The 22,800-nt window shown below is 44.6% G+C and overlaps 1 protein-coding gene across 1 annotated transcript; it reads left to right on the forward strand.

The window, feature by feature from the left end:
- The first annotated feature begins 350 nt into the window (after nt 1–350).
- Nucleotides 351–21,530, forward strand: LOC129864476 (cytochrome P450 4F3). Its single transcript, XM_055936974.1, has 13 exons — nt 351–962; nt 2,061–2,298; nt 3,768–3,912; nt 7,115–7,168; nt 7,567–7,694; nt 9,267–9,388; nt 11,650–11,796; nt 11,958–12,163; nt 13,557–13,686; nt 14,800–14,933; nt 18,734–18,798; nt 18,915–18,997; nt 19,162–21,530. Exons 2-13 carry the CDS (start codon nt 2,062–2,064, stop codon nt 19,337–19,339), a joined length of 1,629 nt encoding a protein of 542 aa, XP_055792949.1. The 5' UTR covers nt 351–962; nt 2,061; the 3' UTR covers nt 19,340–21,530.
- Nucleotides 21,531–22,800: the final 1,270 nt, after the last annotated feature.

Genomic DNA, 22,800 nt, shown 5'->3' on the forward strand with positions numbered 1-22,800 from the left:
GGGGCGAATTCTGGCGGCGGCGGCGGGGGGGACGACAACACCCGTGGAGGCGTAGCGACGAGCCGGCTGGGCGTAAAAACCTGACGATCCGGCTAAGGACTGGCGTGGGATGGGCGCCTTCCGAGCCAACCGTGGTAAGAAACCTCTCGAGCCAGCTAGGGCGTGACAGCCCGGAGCGCTTGCTTACATCCCCGGTTCCATCGTTGGCGGGCCCCCGGGCAGGTGTTCGTGATGATGGTGGCTGGAATGCGTAATGCTGGGGAGCCTGGAGGGAAGAGCGGACATGACATCCAGAGAAACCGAGATTGAAATAAAGTTTATATTCATGAAATTACTATAAATGGAATTAAGATGACCCCAAAGCGATTTTTTTTTTAAAGTCCATATTGATACAAAAACATGAAACAATTATTCAGTTTTGTTAAGAACAAGTTGATTGGCAAAAGTCATGAAACATTGGAAGAATTGAATAAACCACATTTGGGCTATGATAAAAATGATGCCTCTGGGGTCAGAATGACCAGTCGGGTAGCTTGAAGGTAAACCTCCTCTAGTGTGGGAGAGCAGTGGAGAATCACAGAGTAGGCTATATGGGAGTTGTAGTTTTAAGGAGGCCAGTGGTAAAACAATAGCCTACATGCCTACAGTATGCAATGTAACTGTATAATGTAACCATACAGTGCAACACATCCATTAAAATATCAACACCCACATGGTGACAGTGGTTCTCTGCTTTCCAGGCCTGTCTCCCAAATGACACCCTATTCCCTTTATAGTGCACTACTTTTGACCAGGGCCCATGGGGTTAGAGCATGTAGGTTCCTGTTGTCAGTTCCTGTTGTCTGTTGAGTCAGTCTGTGGTGTTAGAGGTTAAGATAAAAAGATGTTGAACGGGTGCTGGGGTGAGACTGTCTCAGAGCACGAGAGGAACTAAAACAAGCCAGTCAGATCTTCTAAGAAAGGCAAGTATCTGTGTGAGCAGACTACCAGCTATAATTAGGACTACTATAGATGTCCGTCTTTATGTGTTGACGCGAGAAAAGCCATCATACCGAGAGTACTACGTTGGTTTAGGATATATTGTTATTCACCGATTCAAGTGATTCTATGAGCACAGTACTACATCAGTTGAGATACATCGTGTTGGAGAGCTGCTGTTTCTGTCGACCAAGCGGCACGTCTTTCTATGTGTTCTCAACCCTTGTTGTGTCTCTACTCTCTATCATAGAGGATGGATTAGACTAGAGTAGAAAACAGTAGAATAGAGTAGAATAGAGTATAATAGAAAACAGTAGAGTAAAATAGAAAACAGTAGAATAGAGTAGAATAGAGCAGAGTAGAATAGAAAACAGTAGAATAGAGCAGAGTAGAATAGAAAACAGTAGAATACAGTAGAGTATAATAGAAAACAGTAGAATAGAGCAGAGTAGAATAGAATATAAAGCAGTAGAATAGAGTAGAGTAGAATAGAGTATAATAGAGTATAATAGAGTAGAATAGAAAACAGTAGAGTAGAATAGAAAACAGTAGAGTAGAATAGAAAACAGTAGAGTAGAATAGAAAACAGTAGAGTAGAATAGAAAACAGTAGAGTAGAATAGAAAACAGTAGAGTAGAATAGAAAACAGTAGAGTAGAATAGAAAACAGTAGAATAGAGTAGAATAGAAAACAGTAGAATAGAGTAGAGTAGAAAACAGTAGAATAGAGTAGAGTAGAAAACAGTAGAGTAGAATAGGAAACAGTAGAATAGAGTAGAATAGAAAACAGTAGAATAGAAAAGAAAACAGTAGAATAGAGTAGAATAGAAAACAGTAGAATAGAAAACAGTAGAATAGAGTACAGTAGAAAACAGTAGAGTAGAATAGAAAACAGTAGAATAGAGTAGAATAGAAAACAGTAGAATAGAGTAGAATAGAAAACAGTAGAATAGAGTAGAAAAGAAAACAGTAGAATAGAGTAGAATAGAAAAGAGTAGAGTAGAGTAGAATAGAAAACAGTAGAATAGAGTAGAATAGAATAGCTTTATTTGATTTAAGGTTGATGGTGTTGTTTCTATACAGGATGGCTGTTATTGATGCAGTGCTGGATTGTCTGCTAGATGGACTCCTGGGTCTGGGTCGTCTCCTGTCTCCTCTCTGCTCCCTCTTTGTTCTCCTCCAGCTCTCGGCTCTGGTTGTCCTCCTCCTCCTGTCCCTCCGTGTTGTCTGTCTGCTGTGGAGCCATGCTCAGTTCACCAGACGTCTCCGGTGCTTCAGTAAGCCCCCCACACAAAACTGGCTAATGGGACACCTAGGAGAGGTGAGAAAACACACTCTCTCTCTGTGTGTGTGTGTGTGTGTGTGTGTGTGTGTGTGTGTGTGTGTGTGTGTGTGTGTGTGTGTGTGTGTGTGTGTGTGTGTGTGTGTGTGTGTGTGTGTGTGTGTGTGTGTGTGTGTGTGTGTGTGTGTGTGTGTACACACAGACTGAATTAATGGATGGAATTGATTGGACCCCTACACTACAACCTGCATGTTGAGCTGAAAAAAAATTGACATTAGTTTAAAGCTAATTAGTTTAAACGTTTGTTGCTCCAGGGAAAATATTTTTTTTGTGAATTCAGTGGATGTTTTAAGTCTCAGTGACCACCATTTTGTATTAGACTAGTGAAGCTGACTGTTAAGCAACAGTGCTTTGTTTACAGGAAAAGGTTATTCCTGTGGTTCAGAAGTGTAAGCTACTGTAAGTGTCCCTTCCACCACAAACACTGAAAACTAGTCAGTCTTTACAACTCTAGTTGTCAACACGGAAAACTAGTCAGTCTTTTACAACTCTAGTTGTCAACACTGAAAACGAGTCAGTCTTTACAACTCTAGTTGTCAACACGGAAAACTAGTCAGTCTTTTACAACTCTAGTTGTCAACACTGAAAACTAAAGTCAGTCTTTTACAACTCTAGTTGTCAACACTGAAAACGAGTCAGTCTTTACAACTCTAGTTGTCAACACTGAAAACTAAAGTCAGACTTTTACAACTCTAGTTGTCAACACTGAAAACTAAAGTCAGTCTTTACAACTCTAGTTGTCAACACTGAAAACTAAAGTCAGTCTTTTACAACTCTAGTTGTCAACACTGAAAACTAAAGTCAGTCTTTACAACTCTAGTTGTCAACACTGAAAACTAAAGTCAGTCTTTTACAACTCTAGTTGTCAACACTGAAAACTAAAGTCAGTCTTTACAACTCTAGTTGTCAACACTGAAAACTAAAGTCAGACTTTTACAACTGCAGTCGTCCTGCCCTTTACAGTACAATACATCTCCTTCTAAAGTCTTTACTGGCAACTCATTCCACACCACTCTCTCCCAGCCTGTGGTTATGAAGGAGTAGCTTTGTATCAGTCCTGCGGTTGTTTCAGCAGTGTGTTTTTTGTGACACCCGGAACTGGATATTGCACACGGAAGTTTGGTTTCAGCAATAGTACAGCATGAAACATTACCTTCAAATTTCCCAATGCTGGAGGAACCCCCCCCCCCAGCCTCCCTAATGTTGCCTTCACTGTAGGCCTTTCTTTGTTACCCTCATGAAATATACTATCTTTATCTTTCATATATTATAAACAAAATGTGTGTGTGTGTGTGTCTGCGTGTGCGCATGCATGCGTGTTTCTACCTACGTGTGTGTGTGTGTGTGTGTGTGTGTGTGTGTGTGTGTGTGTGTGTGTGTGTGTGTGTGTGTGTGTGTGTGTGTGTGTGTGTGTGTGTGTGTGTGTGTGTGTGTGTGTGTGTGTGTAGATGCGGAGCACGGAGGAGGGCCTGCAGGCGGTAGATCAGCTGGTAAGAACCTACAGCCACTCCTGCTCCTGGTTTCTGGGCCCCTTCTACTCCCTGGTACGACTCTTCCACCCTGACTACATCAAGCCTCTGCTGCTGGCACCAGGTACATAAATCTTTCCCTCCTGGGTCCTGTTCATTAGGGCACCAAACTGAAGAAAACCAACTGAAACCGGGGAGGGACTAACTGGAATTGTCCAATAAGAAGTGCTAATTTTCATTTCCCATTGCTAAATGTTTCAAAACGTTTTTACTTGTGTGCCCTAATGAACAGTGTGCCCTGTATACAGAACACCACTTCATTTAGTCCAGAGGCCCACATTTCACATATTTGTCTACTTTGGGGTGACAAAGTCTAACAACGATTTTCAGTAAGGTCCATGTCTGTGGGTAATATTTACAGATCACACATTTCATGTTAGCATGCTGGGTATTAATATACAACAGAGTATTGTGATATCTTACAGATCACACCTTTCATGTTAGCATGCTGGGTATTAATATACAACAGAGTATTGTGATATCTTACAGATCACACATTTCATGTTAGCATGCTGGGTATTAATATACAACAGAGTATTGTGATATAGATCACACATTTCATGTTAGCATGCTGGTTATTAATATACAACAGAGTATTGTGACAACTATAAAAACAACAGATCTGGATCTCTTCAACTTATTTCCATGACCAACTTCCCTAAAACAAGTATTGTGTTCTGCTATTTGAAACACTGTTATTTCAATGGTGAATCAGTCGAGCTAAATCATCAGATACAACAGACAAAAATGGACCAATCCCTTGGTTTTTAACCTAACATCCATCCAATAGGAGGATCCATTGCTGTTTGATACAGTCATTTTCAATGAGCATGTGAACGTTCCAACTTCTCTTCAACATTCTTTAATCAGCCTTCAAACATTTTAGACTCACATTCAACAAGATATATAAATGTGTGAAAAACTATTTTTTTTGGAGCGGTTATACATGAATTTGATCAGGAGCTTGAATACCATCAAAGTTTTGCCACTATAAAGTGGATCCATTTTTCCACTGGCCCATAGACTAATAGGCTGTCTGTCGTAGCCGCGGCAACATGTTTTGAGTAAGGGGGGTGCTGATCGCTCCCATACACACACCCGTCCTACTCACCCAAGCTCCCATTAGGCCTACAGACATGACCGCCTACAAAAACACACTGATGGGATACACAAACAAGACAAGCTACATTTTTTTGCCAAATCACGACAGCCTTATCACACATTCAAAATGTACTGATTGATTAAAGTAGGGAAATGTGTGTTCCAATCACGAGCTCAAGTTTTGGAATAAAATATGCATCTCGTCTAGTTTTGGCTTTTTTACTAACTGCTAGTGTGTCATTTAGAACAGGTTATAACCCCCCTAACTGCTAGTGTGTCATTTAGAACAGGTTATAACCCCCCTAACTGCTAGTGTGTCATTTAGAACAGGTTATAACCCCCCTAACTGCTAGTGTGTCATTTAGAACAGGTTATAACCCCCTAACTGCTAGTGTGTCATTTAGAACAGGTTATAACCCCCCTAACTGCTAGTGTGTCATTTAGAACAGGTTATAACCCCCCTAACTGCTAGTGTGTCATTTAGAACAGGTTATAACCCCCCTAACGCCCAGTGTGTCATTTAGAACAGGTTATAACCCCCCCCTAACTGGAATAGGTTATAACTCCCCTAACAACAATGAAACACAGGACATACCAAGAAGCTCTCTTTTCCTAACAAAGGAACACTGGCTTTTAAAGCTGCAGAAGGAGTCGGTAATTGCAGACAGCTGTATCTCCTGATGAGAGGGTGGGGTCAGAGCTCCAATCATCAATGGGGCCAACCAAACAGCTGCTTAGAATTTCAGGAAGCCATCCTGAAACACACATACAAACACACCCACAACACAGAAACTGGGGAACGTACCAACCCCCCTAACTGCTAGTGTCTCATTTAGAATAGGTTATAACCCCCCTAACTGCTAGTGTATCATTTAGAAAAGGTTATAACCCCCCTAACTGCTAGGGTGTCATTTAGAACAGGTTATAACCCCCTTAACTGTTAGTGTGTCATTTAGAACAGGTTATAACCCCCCCCCTAACAGCTAGTGTGTAATTTAGAATAGGTTATAACCCCCCTAACTGCCAGTGTGTCATTTAGAACAGGTTATAACCCGTCTAACTGTTAGTGTGTCATTTAGAATAGGCTATAACCCCCCCTAACTGCTAGTGTGTCATTTAGAATAGGTTATAACCCCCTAACTGTTAGTGTGTCATTTAGAATAGGTTATAACCCCCCTAACTGCTAGATTGTCATTTAGAATAGGTTATAATCCCCCTAACTGCTAGTGTGTCATGTAGAATAGGTTATAACCCCCCTAACTGCTAGTGTGTCATTTAGAATAGGTTATAACCCCCCTAACTGCTAGTGTGTCATTTAGAATAGGTTATAACCCCCCTAACTGCTAGTGTGTCATTTAGAATAGGGTATAACCCCCCCTAACTGCTATTGTGTCATTTAGAATAGGCTGTAACCCCCCCCCCCCCCCCTAACTGCTAGTGTGTCATTTAGAATAGGTTATAACCCCCCTAACTGCTAGTGTGTCATTTAGAATAGGTTATAACCCCCCTAACTGCTAGTGTGTCATTTAGAATAGGTTATAACCCCCCTAACTGCTAGTGTGTCATTTAGAATAGGTTATAACCCCCCTAACTGCTAGTGTGCCATTTAGAATAGGTTATAGCCTCCCTAACTGCTAGTTTATCATTTACAACAGGTTATAACCCCCTTAACTGCCAGTGTGTCATTGAGAACAGGTTATAACCCCCCTAACTGCTAGTTTGTCATTGAGAACAGGTTGCTAGTGTGAACAGTGATGTCGATGAGGAAAAACACACTTGTATCGGGAGCGCGAGTTGTGGCTCAATTGACTCTTGCAGGCCTTCATTTAGCAAATTAGGTAGGCTACCTCACATCTCAATTAGGCTTAAGTGTTTGTCGGTTTAGACAGAGAAGATAGGTCTAAACATTTGGTTGTCCATTGTGCTACCTGGATCTAGTGTGCTAGCTAGCCAGTGTGTTTACAGTTTAGTTAATTTGTCATGAGAAAAAGACTTGTGGAAAAAATAACTCCCTTGCATGGTTTTACCATCTCACCACCAGGTGGTGCTGCCGCGCCCTCTGCACCCCTACTTCCTGCTGCCATGCTGTCGGCTTTTCTCCCTAGCAAGTAGACCTACAGTGACTATTTTTCTGACTTGCCTTCACCATTTGTCCATCCTTGCAGCTTCCATCACAGTCAAAGATGAGCTGTTCTATGGGTTCTTGAGACCATGGCTGGGTAAGTACAAAACATGAACACCTTTCATTTACTTTACCCAGGACTATACAATACACTCTCAAATCAAATCCTCTCTCACAGTCACAGTAATATGTCCTATACCATATACAGTACTTTCAGATCCTCTGTCCTTGTGACAGTTACAGTAATATGTCCTATACCATATACAGTACTTTCAGATCCTCTGTCCTAGTCAAAGTTACAGTAATATTTTCTATACTATATACAGTACTCTCAGACCCTCTGTCCTAGTGACAGTTACAGTATAATTTCCTGTAATATATACAGTACTATAGGATCCTCTATCCTAGTCAAAGTTACAGTAATATTTCCTATACTATATACAGTACTTTCAGACTGTCTATCCTGGTCACAGTTACAGTAATATTGTCATACAGGACAGAGTCTTCTCCTGAGTAACGGAGAGGACTGGTCTCGTCGTAGACGTCTACTCACTCCTGCATTCCATTTCGACATCCTCAAGAACTATGTGAAGATCTTCAACCACTCCTCCGACGTCATGCATGTGAGTCTATGGAGCAACAGCAGCCATTGCGTGGGTTCAACCACTTCTCCGATATCATGCATGTGAGTCTATGGAGCAACAGCAGCCATTACGTGGGTTCAACCACTTCTCCGATATCATGCATGTGAGTCTATGGAGCAACAGCAGCCATTACGTGGGTTCAACCACTTCTCCGACATCATGCATGTGAGTCTATGGAGCAACAGCAGCCATTACGTGGGTTCAACCACTTCTCCGATATCATGCATGTGAGTCTATGGAGCAACAGCAGCCATTACGTGGGTTCAACCACTTCTCCGACATCATGCATGTGAGTCTATGGAGCAACAGCAGCCATTACGTGGGTTCAACCACTTCTCCGATATCATGCATGTGAGTCTATGGCGCAACAGCCGCGATTACATGGGTTCATTTGAGTAGCAATCAAGTAAACTCATTTGTCCGGTAACGTTAAATATGTTAGAGAAACAAGGTGTATAGTTTACAAGTTCTTTTTTTGCAGCAGCAGCTTCTCTGTTTTTAAACTGCCTTGTGTAAGTATTGTGATAGCGAAGCATTTTTACTTCTTTTGGCTCTATACTTGAACACTTTGGATCCATATCGGGTGAAGCGTTTAGAAATTACAGCAGTTTTTGTACATAGTCCTCCCATTTTAGGGGAGCAAACTAGTAAAAAGTGACGTATTTGGTCCCGTATTCATAACACGCAATGACTACATCAAATGAGTTGGATGCATTTGCTTTTTTCTTTTGGTTGGGTTTCAGATTATTTTGTGCCCAATAGAAATGAATGGTAAATAATATATTGTATCATTTTGTGGTCACTTTTGTTGTATATAAGAATAGAACATGTTTCTAAACACTTCTACATGAGTGGAGAACCTTTGACAGTTCCAAAAAAGGGACATTTAGGAACGTTTACATGTCTACGCTTTTGCAATTTGTGAGAGCAAATTATTGTTTTTAAACTTATTCATTGATACAGTGTGTCAGACAGAGGCGGCTGGTGGAAGGAGCTATGTCGATTCCATTCCAGCCAATACAATGAGCCCGTCCTCCTATAGCTCCTCCCACCAGCCTCACCTGGTGTAAGAATGTAAGAGGTAGTGTGGTGAGGTAGGCAACAAAAATGTCTCCCATATAGAGTTAGTTGGAGGACTCATCATGGACATAACCTGTTTTAGCATGTACACTGCCATTGAGGGATTCCACCATTTTAAAGAAGTGAACTTGGTGGGGATTCCTATTAGTTCTAAGTGATCAGCCAAATATCAGAGCATTGTCACCTGGTTGCATTGTTTGTAAATGGCTTTAAGCTATATCACTGCCATCTAGTGGCCACAATAAATGAATGACACAAGATATGATTCAGGACTCCAGCACTGCAGGTGGCTGTAAATCACCAATATTAGCTTTATGCTTTTTTAAAAACACTAAGAAATAAGAAAATGGACTACTTCAAAATGGAGATAGCTACAGTGACGCTGCCCGTGCTGTCACAGACACCTTAATGGGACAGATACAAAGATGACTCCTCTAACTCTATGGTCACTCCCCTGTTGGTTGGCGTCAGTCTAAGTGGCGCCGCCTGGTGGCCGAGGGAGAGAGCCACCAGGACATGTTCAGTCACATCAGCCTGATGACTCTGGACAGTCTGCTCAGATGTACCTTCAGCCACAACAGCAACTGCCAGGAGTGAGTAGTCTATGTTTAATATGACTGATACAGGAGTAGTGAGTAGTCTATATGTAATATGACTGATACAGAAGCAGTGAGTAGTCTATATTTAATATGACTGATACAGGAGTAGTGAGTAGTCTGTTTAATATGACTGATACAGAAGCAGTGAGTAGTCTGTTTAATATGACTGATACAGGAGTAGTGAGTAGTCTATGTTTAATATGACTGATACAGGAGTAGTGAGTAGTCTATATTTAATATGACTGATACAGAAGTAGTGAGTAGTCTATATTTAATATGACTGATACAGAAGCAGTGAGTAGTCTATATTTAATATGACTGATACAGAAGTAGTGAGTAGTCTATATTTAATATGACTGATACAGGAGTAGTGAGTAGTCTGTTTAATATGACTGATACAGAAGTAGTGAGTAGTCTATGTTTAATATGACTGATACAGAAGTAGTGAGTAGTCTATATTTAATATGACTGATACAGAAGTAGTGAGTAGTCTATATTTAATATGACTGATACAGGAGTAGTGAGTAGTCTATGTTTAATATGACTGATACAGGAGTAGTCTATGTTTAATATGACTGATACAGGAGTAGTGAGTAGTCTATATTTAATATGACTGATACAGAAGCAGTCTATGTTTAATATGACTGATACAGAAGCAGTGAGTAGTCTATATTTAATATGACTGATACAGAAGTAGTGAGTAGTCTATATTTAATATGACTGATACAGGAGTAGTGAGTAGTCTGTTTAATATGACTGATACAGAAGCATTGAGTAGTCTGTTAATATGACTATCCTCCTCTCCTCTACCCTCCTCCTCTATCTATCTCTGTCTCTATCCTCCCCTCTACCCTCCTCTATCTATCTCTGTCTCTATCCTCCCCTCTACCCTCCTCCTCTATCTATCTCTGTCTCTATCCTCCCCTCTACCCTCCTCCTCTATCTATCTCTGTCTCTACCCTCCTCCTCTATCTATCTCTGTCTCTATCCTCCCCTCTACCCTCCTCCTCTATCTATCTCTGTCTCTATCCTCCCCTCTACCCTCCTCCTCTATCTATCTCTGTCTCTATCCTCCCCTCTACCCTCCTCCTCTATCTAACTCTGTCTCTATCCTCCCCTCTACCCTCCTCTATCTATCTCTGTCTCTATCCTCCCCTCTACCCTCCTCCTCTATCTAACTCTGTCTCTATCCTCCCCTCTACCCTCCTCTATCTATCTCTGTCTCTATCCTCCCCTCTACCCTCCTCCTCTATCTATCTCTGTCTCTATCCTCCCCTCTACCCTCCTCTATCTAACTCTGTCTCTATCCTCCCCTCTACCCTCCTCTATCTATCTCTGTCTCTACCCTACTCCTCTATCTATCTCTGTCTCTATCCTCCCCTCTACCCTCCTCCTCTATCTAACTCTGTCTCTATCCTCCCCTCTACCCTCCTCCTCTATCTAACTCTGTCTCTATCCTCCCCTCTACCCTCCTCCTCTATCTAACTCTGTCCCTATCCTCCCCTCTACCCTCCTCCTCTATCTATCTCTGTCTCTATCCTCCTCTACCCTCTTCCTCTATCTATCTCTGTCTCTATCCTCCCCTCTACCCTCCTCCTCTATCTATCTCTGTCTCTATCCTCCCCTCTACCCTCCTCCTCTATCTATCTCTGTCTCTATCCTCCCCTCTACCCTCCTCCTCTATCTATCTCTGTCTCTATCCTCCCCTCTACCCTCCTCCTCTATCTATCTCTGTCTCTATCCTCCCTTCTACCCTCCTCCTCTATCTATCTCTGTCTCTATCCTCCCCTCTACCCTCCTCCTCTATCTATCTCTGTCTCTATCCTCCCCTCTACCCTCCTCCTCTGTCTAACTCTGTCTCTATCCTCCTCTACCCTCCTCCTCTATCTAACTCTGTTTCTATCCTCCCCTCTACCCTCCTCCTCTATCTAACTCTGTTTCTATCCTCCCCTCTACCCTCCTCCTCTATCTAACTCTGTTTCTATCCTCCCCTCTACCCTCCTCCTCTATCTAACTCTGTCTATCTCTGTCTCTATCCTCCCCTCTACCCTCCTCCTCTATCTATCTCTGTCTCTATCCTCCTCTACCCTCCTCCTCTATCTATCTCTGTCTCCATACTCCCCTCTACCCTCCTCCTCTATCTATCTCTGTCTCTATCCTCCTCTACCCTCCTCCTCTATCTAACCCTGTCTCCATACTCCCCTCTACCCTCCTCCTCTATCTAACTCTAATGTCTGATGGCTCCTTTCGTCCAGGAGCTCCAGTGAGTACATAGCAGCCATTTTTGAGCTGAGCACCTTGGTGATCGAGCGGAGAGGACGTATCCTGCACCACTGGGACTGGCTGTACTGGAGGTCCCCAGAGGGACAACGCTTCAAACAGGCCTGCAGTGTAGTACACAGGTAGGAATTGGCTGAAGATTTCCCTGAAATTCTGAGGTTTTCCTGAAATTCCTTTTGGAAGATTCCTGGAAGCTGGAAATCCAAGATTCCTCCAAACAGGATTTCTGGAATACTTGGGAATTTTCAGAAAGTTACTCAAATTCTTACAACCCTATACACAGGTTCACCAGGACTGTTGTCCAGGAGCGCAGAGCCCAGCTTCTCCACAAGGGGGAGCCAGAGAGCCACACTGACAACACAGGAGGGGAGGAGAAGAGGAAAAGAGTAGCAGACTTCATTGATTTGTTACTGCTGTCAAAGGATGAGGAAGGCCATGGTCTCACAGATGAGGAGATAAAAGCAGAGGCAGACACTTTCATGTTTGGAGGTGATCCTCGAGTGTTTAGATCCACCCTATCCTTTACTACTGTATTTAACCTGGCAGTATATCCTATCACAAATACTGTATTTACCTTGGCAGTATATCCTATTACAACTACTGTATTTACCCTGGCAGTATATCCTATCATAAACTACTGTATTTAACCTGGCAGTATATCCTAACATAAACTACTGTATTTAACCTGGCAGTATATCCTGTCATGAACTACTGTATTTAACCTGGCAGTATATCCTGTCATGAAATACTGTATTTACCCTGGCAGTATATCCTATCATAAACTACTGTATTTAACCTGGCAGTATATCCTATCATAAACTACTGTATTTACCCTGGCAGTATATCCTATCACAACTACTGTATATAACCTGGCAGTATATCCTATCACAACTACTGTATTTACCCTGGCAGTATATCCTATTACAACTACTGTATTTAACCTGGCAGTATATCCTATCATAAACTACTGTATTTACCCTGGCAGTATATCCTATCATAAACTACTGTATTTAACCTGGCAGTATATCCTATCACAACTACTGTATTTACCCTGGCAGTATATCCTATCATAAACTACTGTATTTACACGGGCAGTATATCCTATCATAAACTACTGTATTTAACCTGGCAGTATATCCTATCATAAACTACTGTATATAACCTGGCAGTATATCCTATCATAAACTACTGTATTTAACCTGGCAGTATATCCTATCATAAACTACTGTATTTAACCTGGCAGTATATCCTATCATAAACTACTGTATTTAACCTGGCAGTATATCCTATCATAAACTACTGTATTTAACCTGGCAGTATATCCTATCATAAACTACTGTATTTAACCTGGCAGTATATCCTATCATAAACTACTGTATATAACCTGGCAGTATATCCTGTCATAAACTACTGTATTTAACCTGGCAGTATATCCTATCATAAACTACTGTATATAACCTTGCAGTATATCCTATCATAAACTACTGTATTTACACGGGCAGTATATCCTATCATAAACTACTGTATTTAACCTGGCAGTATATCCTATCATAAACTACTGTATTTAACCTGGCAGTATATCCTATCATAAACTACTGTATATAACCTGGCAGTATATCCTGTCATAAACTACTGTATTTAACCTGGCAGTATATCCTATCATAAACTACTGTATATAACCTTGCAGTATATCCTATCATAAACTACTGTATTTACACGGGCAGTATATCCTATCATAAACTACTGTATTTACCCTGGCAGTATATCCTAACATAAACTACTGTATTTACACGGGCAGTATATCCTATCATAAACTACTGTATTTAACCTGGCAGTATATCCTATCATAAACCACTTGATTTGAGACGTTATTCTCTCTCAGGTCATGACACCACGGCCAGCGGGATCAGCTGGGTTCTGTATAACCTGTCTCAGCATCAGGACTACCAGGACCGCTGTAGAGCCGAGGTCAACGACCTGCTACAAGACCGAAAGACAGAGGACTTAAACTGGTCAGCACCTGTCTGTCTGTCTGTCCGTCTGTCTGTCTGTCTGCATGCCTGTCTGTCTTTGTTTCTGTCAGGGGGAGGGGAACGGGTTATACCACAGGGTGAGGGGAGGGGCACGGGTTATAGCACAGGGTGAGGGGAGGGGAACGGGTTATAGCACAGGGTGAGGGGAGGGGGACGGGCTATACCACAGGGTGAGAGGAGGGGGACGGGTTATACCACAGGGTGAGGGGAGGGGGACGGGCTATACCACAGGGTGAGGGGAGGGGAACGGGTTATACCACAGGGAGAGGGGAGGGGGACGGGTTATACCACAAGGTGAGGGGAGGGGGACGGGTTATACCACAGGGTGAGGGGAGGGGAACGGGTTATACCACAGGGAGAGGGGGGGGACGGGTTATACCACAGGGTGAGGGGAGGGGAACGGGTTATACCACAGGGTGAGGGGAGGGGAACGGGTTATACCACAGGGTGAGGGGAGGGGAACGGGTTATACCACAGGGAGAGGGGAGGGGGATGGGTTATACCACAGGGCGAGGGGAGGGGAACGGGTTATACCACAAGGTGAGGGGAGGGGAGGGGAACGGGTTATACCACAAGGTGAGGGGAGGGGAGGGGAACGGGTCATACCACAAGGTGAGGGGAGGGGAACGGGTCATACCACAAGGTAAGGGGAGGGGAACGGGTCATACCACAGGGTGAAGGGAGGGGAACGGGTTATACCACAGGGTGAGGGGAGGGGAACGGGTTATACCACAAGGTGAGGGGAGGGGAACGGGTCATACCACAAGGTGAGGGGAGGGGAACGGGTCATACCACAGGCTTTTCCCAAATAGGGCAAATTTGTAATAATGTAAATGTCCTTCATCTCAACATGGCAGGAATGTGTTCTCATCTGTCTAGTTCTTTACAGGAGATGATACAAGGAGATGATACCACTTTACTAAGAGGAGTCTGTTATCTCTGTAGGCCAAGACTCTCAAAACCACAGAGAGGATACCACTTTACTAAGAGGAGTCTGGTATCTCTGTAGTCCAAGACTCTCAAAACAGACCAGTCCTTTCTGTATGTGTGAATGATCCATAAAAGAGTGACTGGTATGTTGTGTTTCTACAGGGAGGACCTGAGCAGCCTCCCCTTCACCACCATGTGTATCAAAGAGTCTCTGAGACTGCACTCCCCCGTGTCTGCTGTCACCAGACGATACACTAAGGACATCACGGTGCCAGGTGGACGGGTCATACCACAGGGTGAGGGGAAGGGGATGGGTCATACCACAGGGTGAAGGGAAGGGGATGGGTCATACCACAGGGTGAGGGGAAGGGGATGGGTGATACCACAGGGTGAGGGCAGGGGGACGGGTCATACCACAGGGTGAGGGGAAGGGGATGGGTCATACCACAGGGTGAGGGCAGGGGGACGGGTCATACCACAGGGTGAGGGGAAGGGGATGGGTCATACCACAGGGTGAGGGGAAGGGGATGGGTCATACCACAGGGTGAGGGGAAGGGGATGGGTCATACCACAGGGTGAAGGGAAGGGGATGGGTCATACCACAGGGTGAGGGGAAGGGGATGGGTCATACCACATGGTGAGGGGAAGGGGATGGGTCATACCACAGGGTGAGGGGAAGGGGATGGGTCATACCACAGAGGGAGGGGGATGGGTCATACCACATGGTAAGGGGATGGGTCATACCACAGGGTGAAGGGAAGGGGATGGGTCATACCACAGGGTGAGGGGAAGGGGATGGGTCATACCACAGGGTGAGGGGAAGGGGATGGGTCATACCACAGGGTGAGGGGAAGGGGATGGGTCATACCACAGGGTGAGGGCAGGGGGACGGGTCATACCACAGGGTGAGGGGAAGGGGATGGGTCATACCACAGGGTGAAGGGAAGGGGATGGGTCATACCACATGGTGAGGGAAGGGGGACGGGTCATACCACAGGGTGAGGGCAGGGGGACGGGTCATACCACAGGGTGAGGGCAGGGGGACGGGTCATACCACAGGGCGAGGGCAGGTGAATGGGTCATACCACAGGGTGTATGTGGGCATATTTGCATATTTAAATACATTAACATAAAGGGGAGGAACAGGGCTACAACCACCAAACACTTTCTCTGTTACCCTACCTGCTCTGTCTACCCTACCTGCTCTGTCTACCCTACCTGCTCTGTCTACCCTACCTGCTCTGTCCACCCTACCTGCTCTGTCCACCCTACCTGCCCTACCTGCTCTGTCTACCCTACCTGCTCTGTCTACCCTACCTGCTCTGTCTACCCTACCTGCTCTGTCTACCCTACCTGCTCTGTCTACCCTACCTGCTCTGTCCACCCTACCTGCCCTACCTGCTCTGTCTACCCTACCTGCTCTGTCTACCCTACCTGCCCTACCTGCTCTGTCTACCCTACCTGCTCTGTCTACCCTACCTGCTCTGTCTACCCTACCTGCTCTGTCCACCCTACCTGCCCTACCTGCTCTGTCTACCCTACCTGCTCTGTCCACCCTACCTGCCCTACCTGCTCTGTCTACCCTACCTGCTCTGTCCACCCTACCTGCTCTGTCTACCCTACCTACCCTACCTGCTCTGTCTACCCTACCTACCCTACCTGCTCTGTCTACCCTACCCACCCTACCTGCTCTGTCTACCCTACCTACCCTACCTACCCTACCTATCCTACCTGCTCTGTCTACCCTACCTACCCTACCTGCTCTGTCTACCCTACCTACCCTACCTGCTCTGTCTACCCTACCTACTCTACCTGCTCTGTCTACCCTACCCACCCTACCTGCTCTGTCTACCCTACATGCTCTGTTTACCCTACCTACCCTACCTGCTCTGTCTACCCTACCTTCTCTGTCTACCCTACCTACCCTACCTGCTCTGTCTACCCTACCTGCTCTGTTTACCCTACCTGCTCTGTCTACCCTACCAACCCTACCTGCTCTGTCTACCCTACCTGCTCTGTCTACCCTACCTACCCTACCTGCTCTGTCTACCCTACCTGCTCTGTCTACCCTACCTGCTCTGTCTACCCTACCTGCTCTGTTTACCCTACCTACCCTACCTGCTCTGTCTACCCTACCTGCTCTGTCTACCCTACCTACCCTACCTGCTCTGTTTACCCTACCTGCTCTGTCTACCCTACCTACCCTACCTGCTCTGTCTACCCTACCTGCTCTGTCTACCCTACCAACCCTACCTGCTCTGTCTACCCTACCTGCTCTGTCTACCCTACCTACCCTACCTGCTCTGTCTACCCTACCTACTCTACCTGCTCTGTCTATCCTACCTGCTCTGTCTACCCTACCTACTCTACCTGCTCTGTCTACCCTACCTACCCTACCTGCTCTGTCTACCCTACCTGCTCTGTCTACCCTACCTACCCTACCTGCTCTGTCTACCCTACCTGCTCTGTCTACCCTACCTACCCTACCTGCTCTGTCTACCCTACCTATCCTACCTGCTCTGTCTACCCTACCTACCCTACCTGCTCTGTCTTCCCTACCTGCTCTGTCTACCCTACCTGTTCTGTCTACCCTACCTGTTCTGTCTACCCTACCTGTTCTGTCTACCCTACCAGCTCTGTTTACCCTACCTGCTCTGTCTACCCTACCTACCCTACCTGCTCTGTCTACCCTACCCACCATACCTGCTCTGTCTACCCTACATGCTCTGTTTACCCTACCCTACCTGCTCTGTCTACCCTACCCTCTCTGTCTACCCTACCTACCCTACCTGCTCTTTCTACCCTACCTACCATACCTGCTCTGTCTACCCTACCTGCTCTGTTTACCCTACCTACCCTACCTGCTCTGTCTACCCTACCTGCTCTGTCTACCCTACCTACCCTACCTGCTCTGTCTACCCTACCTACTCTGTCTACCCTACCTGCTCTGTTTACCCTACCTGCTCTGTCTACCCTACCAACCCTACCTGCTCTGTCTACCATACCTACCCTACCTGCTCTGTCTACCCTACCTGCTCTGTCTACCCTACCTACCCTACCTGCTCTGTCTACCCTACCTGCTCTGTTTACCCTACCTACCCTACCTGCTCTGTCTACCCTACCTGCTCTGTCTACCCTACCTGCTCTGTCTACCCTACCTGCTCTGTCTACCTCATGAATTACTGTTGTTGTCACGTTCTCTTGCATAATTCAACAAACGTGTCATTAGCAGTATACACTCTGATTAGAAATCAACACTCTTGGGTCTAGATTACACCTATCTAAACATGCTTTACTTAAACAATACGAGTGTTCATTTTCCGAAGATGCTTTCATTTCAGCGGATCTAATTTGTAAACATTTCAACTATATTAAATTGTAAATTTTTTATAAATTCCACGAAAAATGTAATCTCTTTCTTATGACATACACTACCAGTCAAAAGTTTGAACAGACCTACTCAATCAAGGGTTTTTCTTTATTTTTACTATTTTCTACATTGTAGAATAGTGAAGACATCAACATTTTGAAATAACACATGTGGAATCATGTAGTAACCAAAAAAGTGTTAAATAAATAAAAAATATATTTTATATTTGAGTTTCTTCAAAGTAGCCCCCCTTTGCCTTGATGACTGTTTTTTTTTGCACACGCTTGGCATTCTCTCAACCAGCTTCATGAGGTAGTCACCTGGAATGCATTTCAATTAACAGGTGTGCCTTGTTAAAAGTGAATTTGTGGAATTCCTTTCCTTAATGCGTTTGAGCCAATCAGTTGTTGTAACAAGGTAGGGGTGGTATACAGAAGATAGCCCTATTTGGTAAAAGACCAAGTCCTTTTTATGGCAAGAACAGCTCAAATAAGAAAAGAGGGAAAACCCTGTAATGAGTAGGTGTGACCAAACCTTTGACTGGTAGTGTACGTGTGGAGACAATGCGTTAAATCCCCGACGAAGCTTTAGCGTTCTTATAGACTAAACGGAAAGGCAACGTAAACACAGGAAATAGATGGCTGAACGAGACAGATCCTCAGGTGGGCGGAGCATGTGTATTGCTAATACTAATGTCTTTTGTCTAATGTCTTTTTGCTACCTCAGGTAGCATCTGTCTGGTGAGCATCTATGGGACCCATCACAACCCTGAGATCTGGCCTGACCCAGACGTTAGTACAGTTTACAACATCTACACTCAGGGCTCTGACGAGCTCCTAATATCCTCTTACAGTACCGCTGACAGGCTCACTTTAGGCTGATGGCATTTCACTCTTCTCCTCTCCAGGTCTACAACCCCATGCGCTTTGACCCTGAGAACTCAAAGGACCGTTCATCCCATGCCTTCATACCCTTCTCTTCAGGACCTAGGTATGGATTCTAATTTACATGATCTTTATACACATCGTCATCACAGCCCAGGTATAACACAGCCTAATGTTTATAACCTGTTCCCTGATGCGTTTGTGCTGACATGACAGTCCAAACAGATCCGGAGACCAGTATTAACCGTCACCGATCATTCTGTGCTATAGGAACTGTATAGGTCAGAAGTTTGCCATGGCGGAGCTGCGTGTGGTGGTGGCGCTGACCTTGAGGAGGTTCCGTTTGACCCCTGGGGGGGTGGAGGTGAGGAGGCTACCCCAGCTGGTGCTCAGGGCCGAGGGGGGGCTGTGGCTGACGCTGGAGACCCTAGACACCCCCCAGGACTAACCCACCTCCATCTCTCCTCTATGGATCAGACCTAGAGAAACTGATTTCATGATTTTACTGTATAAACATACACTGAGTATACAAAACGTTAAGAATACCTTAACACAGTAAAATACATAGGCCTAAAGCCGACAAATAAAAACAGTCAAATCATAGGCCTAAAGCCGACAAATAATAACAATAAAATCATAGGCCTAAAGCCGACAAATAAAAACAATAAAATCATAGTTCTAAAGCGACAAAATAAAAGACAAATAAAAACAGTAAAACATCCTGATGAAAGTGCAGGTTCTCATGAATCTCTCTACTCAGCCTCTCTGTCTTGACTTGAGCTATGACTCAACGTTATCAGGACAGAGAAACCACATACATGCTCTTTGTTCTCTCAGTTGGATAGAAAAATAAACCGGTACTTGTTGTTTCTCACAAGTGTATCAGGTTGTGAACTCTGCAAATAACGTTTCCACTCCGGGAAGGAGAACGGTAAATGACTGGAATACATGCATTAATATGAATATAACCACATGACGGGATGAACGGTACATCTACTATGCCTACTGGCTACATATATGATGGAGAATGGAACAAAACAAACAATCGAAGAGCACACAATTCACAACAAAGAAACAATGAAAGTGCAAGAATTGCCAGGAGACAGCAGAGGGAACATTCTGGAGGGCTGAGAGCATGCATTCTGGAGAGAGACTGCATTCTGGAGAGAGATGCCCATATCTTCTTCTTGTTGCATCATTTTAAATTAGTCTCGAAGACACATTCGCTTCACACATTTTAGATGTTTTCCACTGGCAGCCACAACTCAATAATCAGCTAAGCCTATTGCCATAGGCTACCTGCCGCTTATGATGCTCTGTGGCTAAGTTAAGCTCTCTGGTAAAGTATTTTGAATTATTTTATTTAGACAGGAGTAATTCTATAATGTTGGTAAAACATCAATTACTTTAGGGGAAGCCAGCATCTGAACAGTGCACCGTGCACCCCTAACTTTCCTTTCTAATTCACAAGTAGGCTGAAACCAGAGATAAACATATATAATGACGAGATGCTGATGTCTCCGTCCTAACAATGTGAGTCGTCCCAAAGGCGGGAATGTAGGCTACAAGTTTAGGTCTGCATATCATACCCATAGAAACGCATTGGGTTAATTCAGGATATATTTTGGCGAGAGTGAGCCCTCTCGCTTCCCCTAATCCTCTGTGCTGAAACTAGAGAGAGAAACAGCGCCCCTCTGTTTCCTGAGGTGTAGACCATGTATCTGATGCTATCTGGCAGGAAAAAGTACTACATGCCATACTCCTTTTGTCCAGACAGCATCATTTACAGAGACAGAGGGACGCTTTTTCGCTCGCTCGAATGCTTTATCTGAGATTGATGCCTCTTATTGTCGGCGCGCGTCTTGGTCAAATAAATGTTCAATATTTATATATTTTATTAGACGGTCAAGGACGTAGGTAAGGGCAGGCCAGCCCCCCTAGTTCCCGCCCATAACGCCTACCGCCCATAACATTCCAGGCGCACCAGTTTGTGTCAAGAAGTGCAACGCTGCTGGGTTTTTCAGGCTCAACAGTTTCCCGTGTGTATCAACAATGGCCCATCACCCAAAGGACATCCAACCAACTTGAGAACAACTGGGAGAAGCATAGGGTGGTACTGTAGGTAGCCTGGCACTTAAGAGCATTGGGCCAGTAACTGAAAGGTCACTGGTTTGAATCCCCTAGCAGACTCGGGGGAAAAATCTGTCGATGTGCCCTTGATCAAGGCACTTATCTCAATTCGCTCTACATAAGAGCGTCTGCTAAAGTGTAAAATGGGCCAGCATCCCTGTAGAACACTTTCGACACTTTGTAGAGTCCATGCACAAAGATTTTAAGCTGTTCTGAGGGCTAAAGGGGGGGGCAACTCAATATCAGGAAGGTGTTCCTAATGTTTTGTCCACTCAGTGTACGTCAGCTGAAACATGTATTAGAACATAAATATATATAGAAACATTTCAATGCACAGTGAATGTAGGTCGGCCTACTGAATGTATGTGAACATACATTCATTAAGTACTTTTTTATCTGAATTGTTAATGTGATTTTTGTAAGCTATTTTTCTGCAGTGTGCGTGCATTGTTATTTTGAGATTCAATAAACATAGCCTTGATGAGTACTGTGCTAGCATGTGAACCAGACGCCTCTGCTCTAATCTGTCTTTACTCGTTTTGAATAAGAGATTTCCCTCCTTGAATAAGTTGGCGAATATATCAGGTATTTGCCAGTGTTACATGATTCAATTATAGTGTCAATGGCAGTTTACCAGGGAGAGCTTGAGTAGAAATGTGTTGCACACTTATCAACACAGTGGTGGATACTGGGGCGGCAGGTAGCCTAGTGGTTAGAGGGGGCGGCAGGTAGCCTAGTGGTTAGAGCGTTGGGCCAGTTACAGAAAGGTTGCTGCATCGAATCCCCGAGCTGACCAGGAAAGAATCTGTCGTTATACACCTGAACAAGGCAGTTACTTAACCTTTATTTAACTAGGCAAGTCAGTTAAGAACAAATTGTTCTTTATAATGAGGGCCTACCAGAAGGCCTTCTGCAGGGACGGGGGCTGGGATTAAACATTTAAAATAAATCAATAAAAATATAGGACAAAACATCACGACAAGAGAGACAACACAACACTACATAAAGAGAGACCTAAGACGACAACATAGCATGGCAGCAACACAACATAACAACAACATGGTAGCAACACAACATAACAACAACATGGTAGCAACACAACATGGCAGCTGCACACGGTAGCAGCACAAAAAATGGTACAAACATTATTGGCCACAGACAACAGCACAAAGGACTAGAAGGTAGAGACAACAATACATCACGCAAAGCAGCCACAACTGTCAGTAAGAGTGTCCATGATTGAGTCTTTGAATGAAGAGATGGAGATAAAACTGTCCAGTTTGAGTGTTTGCTGCAGTTTGTTGCAGTTTTCATCAAGGATCTCTGTACTTTTCTCCGTTCATCTTTCCCTTTATCCGGACTAGTCTTCTAGTCCCTGCCGCTAAAAAACATCCCCACATCATGATGCTGCCACCACCATGCTTCCCCGTAGTGCCAGGTTTCCTCCAGACGTGAAGCTTAGCATTCAGGCCAAAGAGTTCAATCTTGGTTTCATCAGGCCAGAGAATCTTGTTTCTCATGGTCTGAGAGTCCTTTAGGTGCCTTTTGGCAAACTCCAAGCGGGCTGTTATGTGCCTTTTACTGAGTGTCTTCCGTCTGGCCACTCTTCCATAAAGGCCTGATTGGTGGACTGCTGTAGAGATGGTTGTCCTTCTGGAAGGTTCTCCCATCTCCACAGAGGAAGTCTGGAGCTTTGTCAGAGCGACCAGCGGGTTCTTGGTCACCTCCCTGACCAAGGCCCTTCTCCCCCAATTGCTCAGTTTGGCCAGGCGACCAGCT

This window comes from Salvelinus fontinalis, chromosome 1 (genome assembly GCF_029448725.1).
Source record: "Salvelinus fontinalis isolate EN_2023a chromosome 1, ASM2944872v1, whole genome shotgun sequence".
Lineage (NCBI taxonomy): Eukaryota > Metazoa > Chordata > Actinopteri > Salmoniformes > Salmonidae > Salvelinus > Salvelinus fontinalis.

What these genes read in the sequence shown, in the direction of transcription:
- LOC129864476 (XM_055936974.1), top strand. Translation starts at nt 2,062, where the DNA reads ATGGCTGTTATTGATGCAGTGCTGGATTGTCTGCTAGATGGACTCCTG. An exon ending in CACAACAGCAACTGCCAGGA is followed by an intron (nt 9,389 to 11,649) that starts GTGAGTAGTCTA and finishes CCTTTCGTCCAG; the next exon opens with GAGCTCCAGTGAGTACATAG. An exon ending in GCCTGCAGTGTAGTACACAG is followed by an intron (nt 11,797 to 11,957) that starts GTAGGAATTGGC and finishes CCCTATACACAG; the next exon opens with GTTCACCAGGACTGTTGTCC.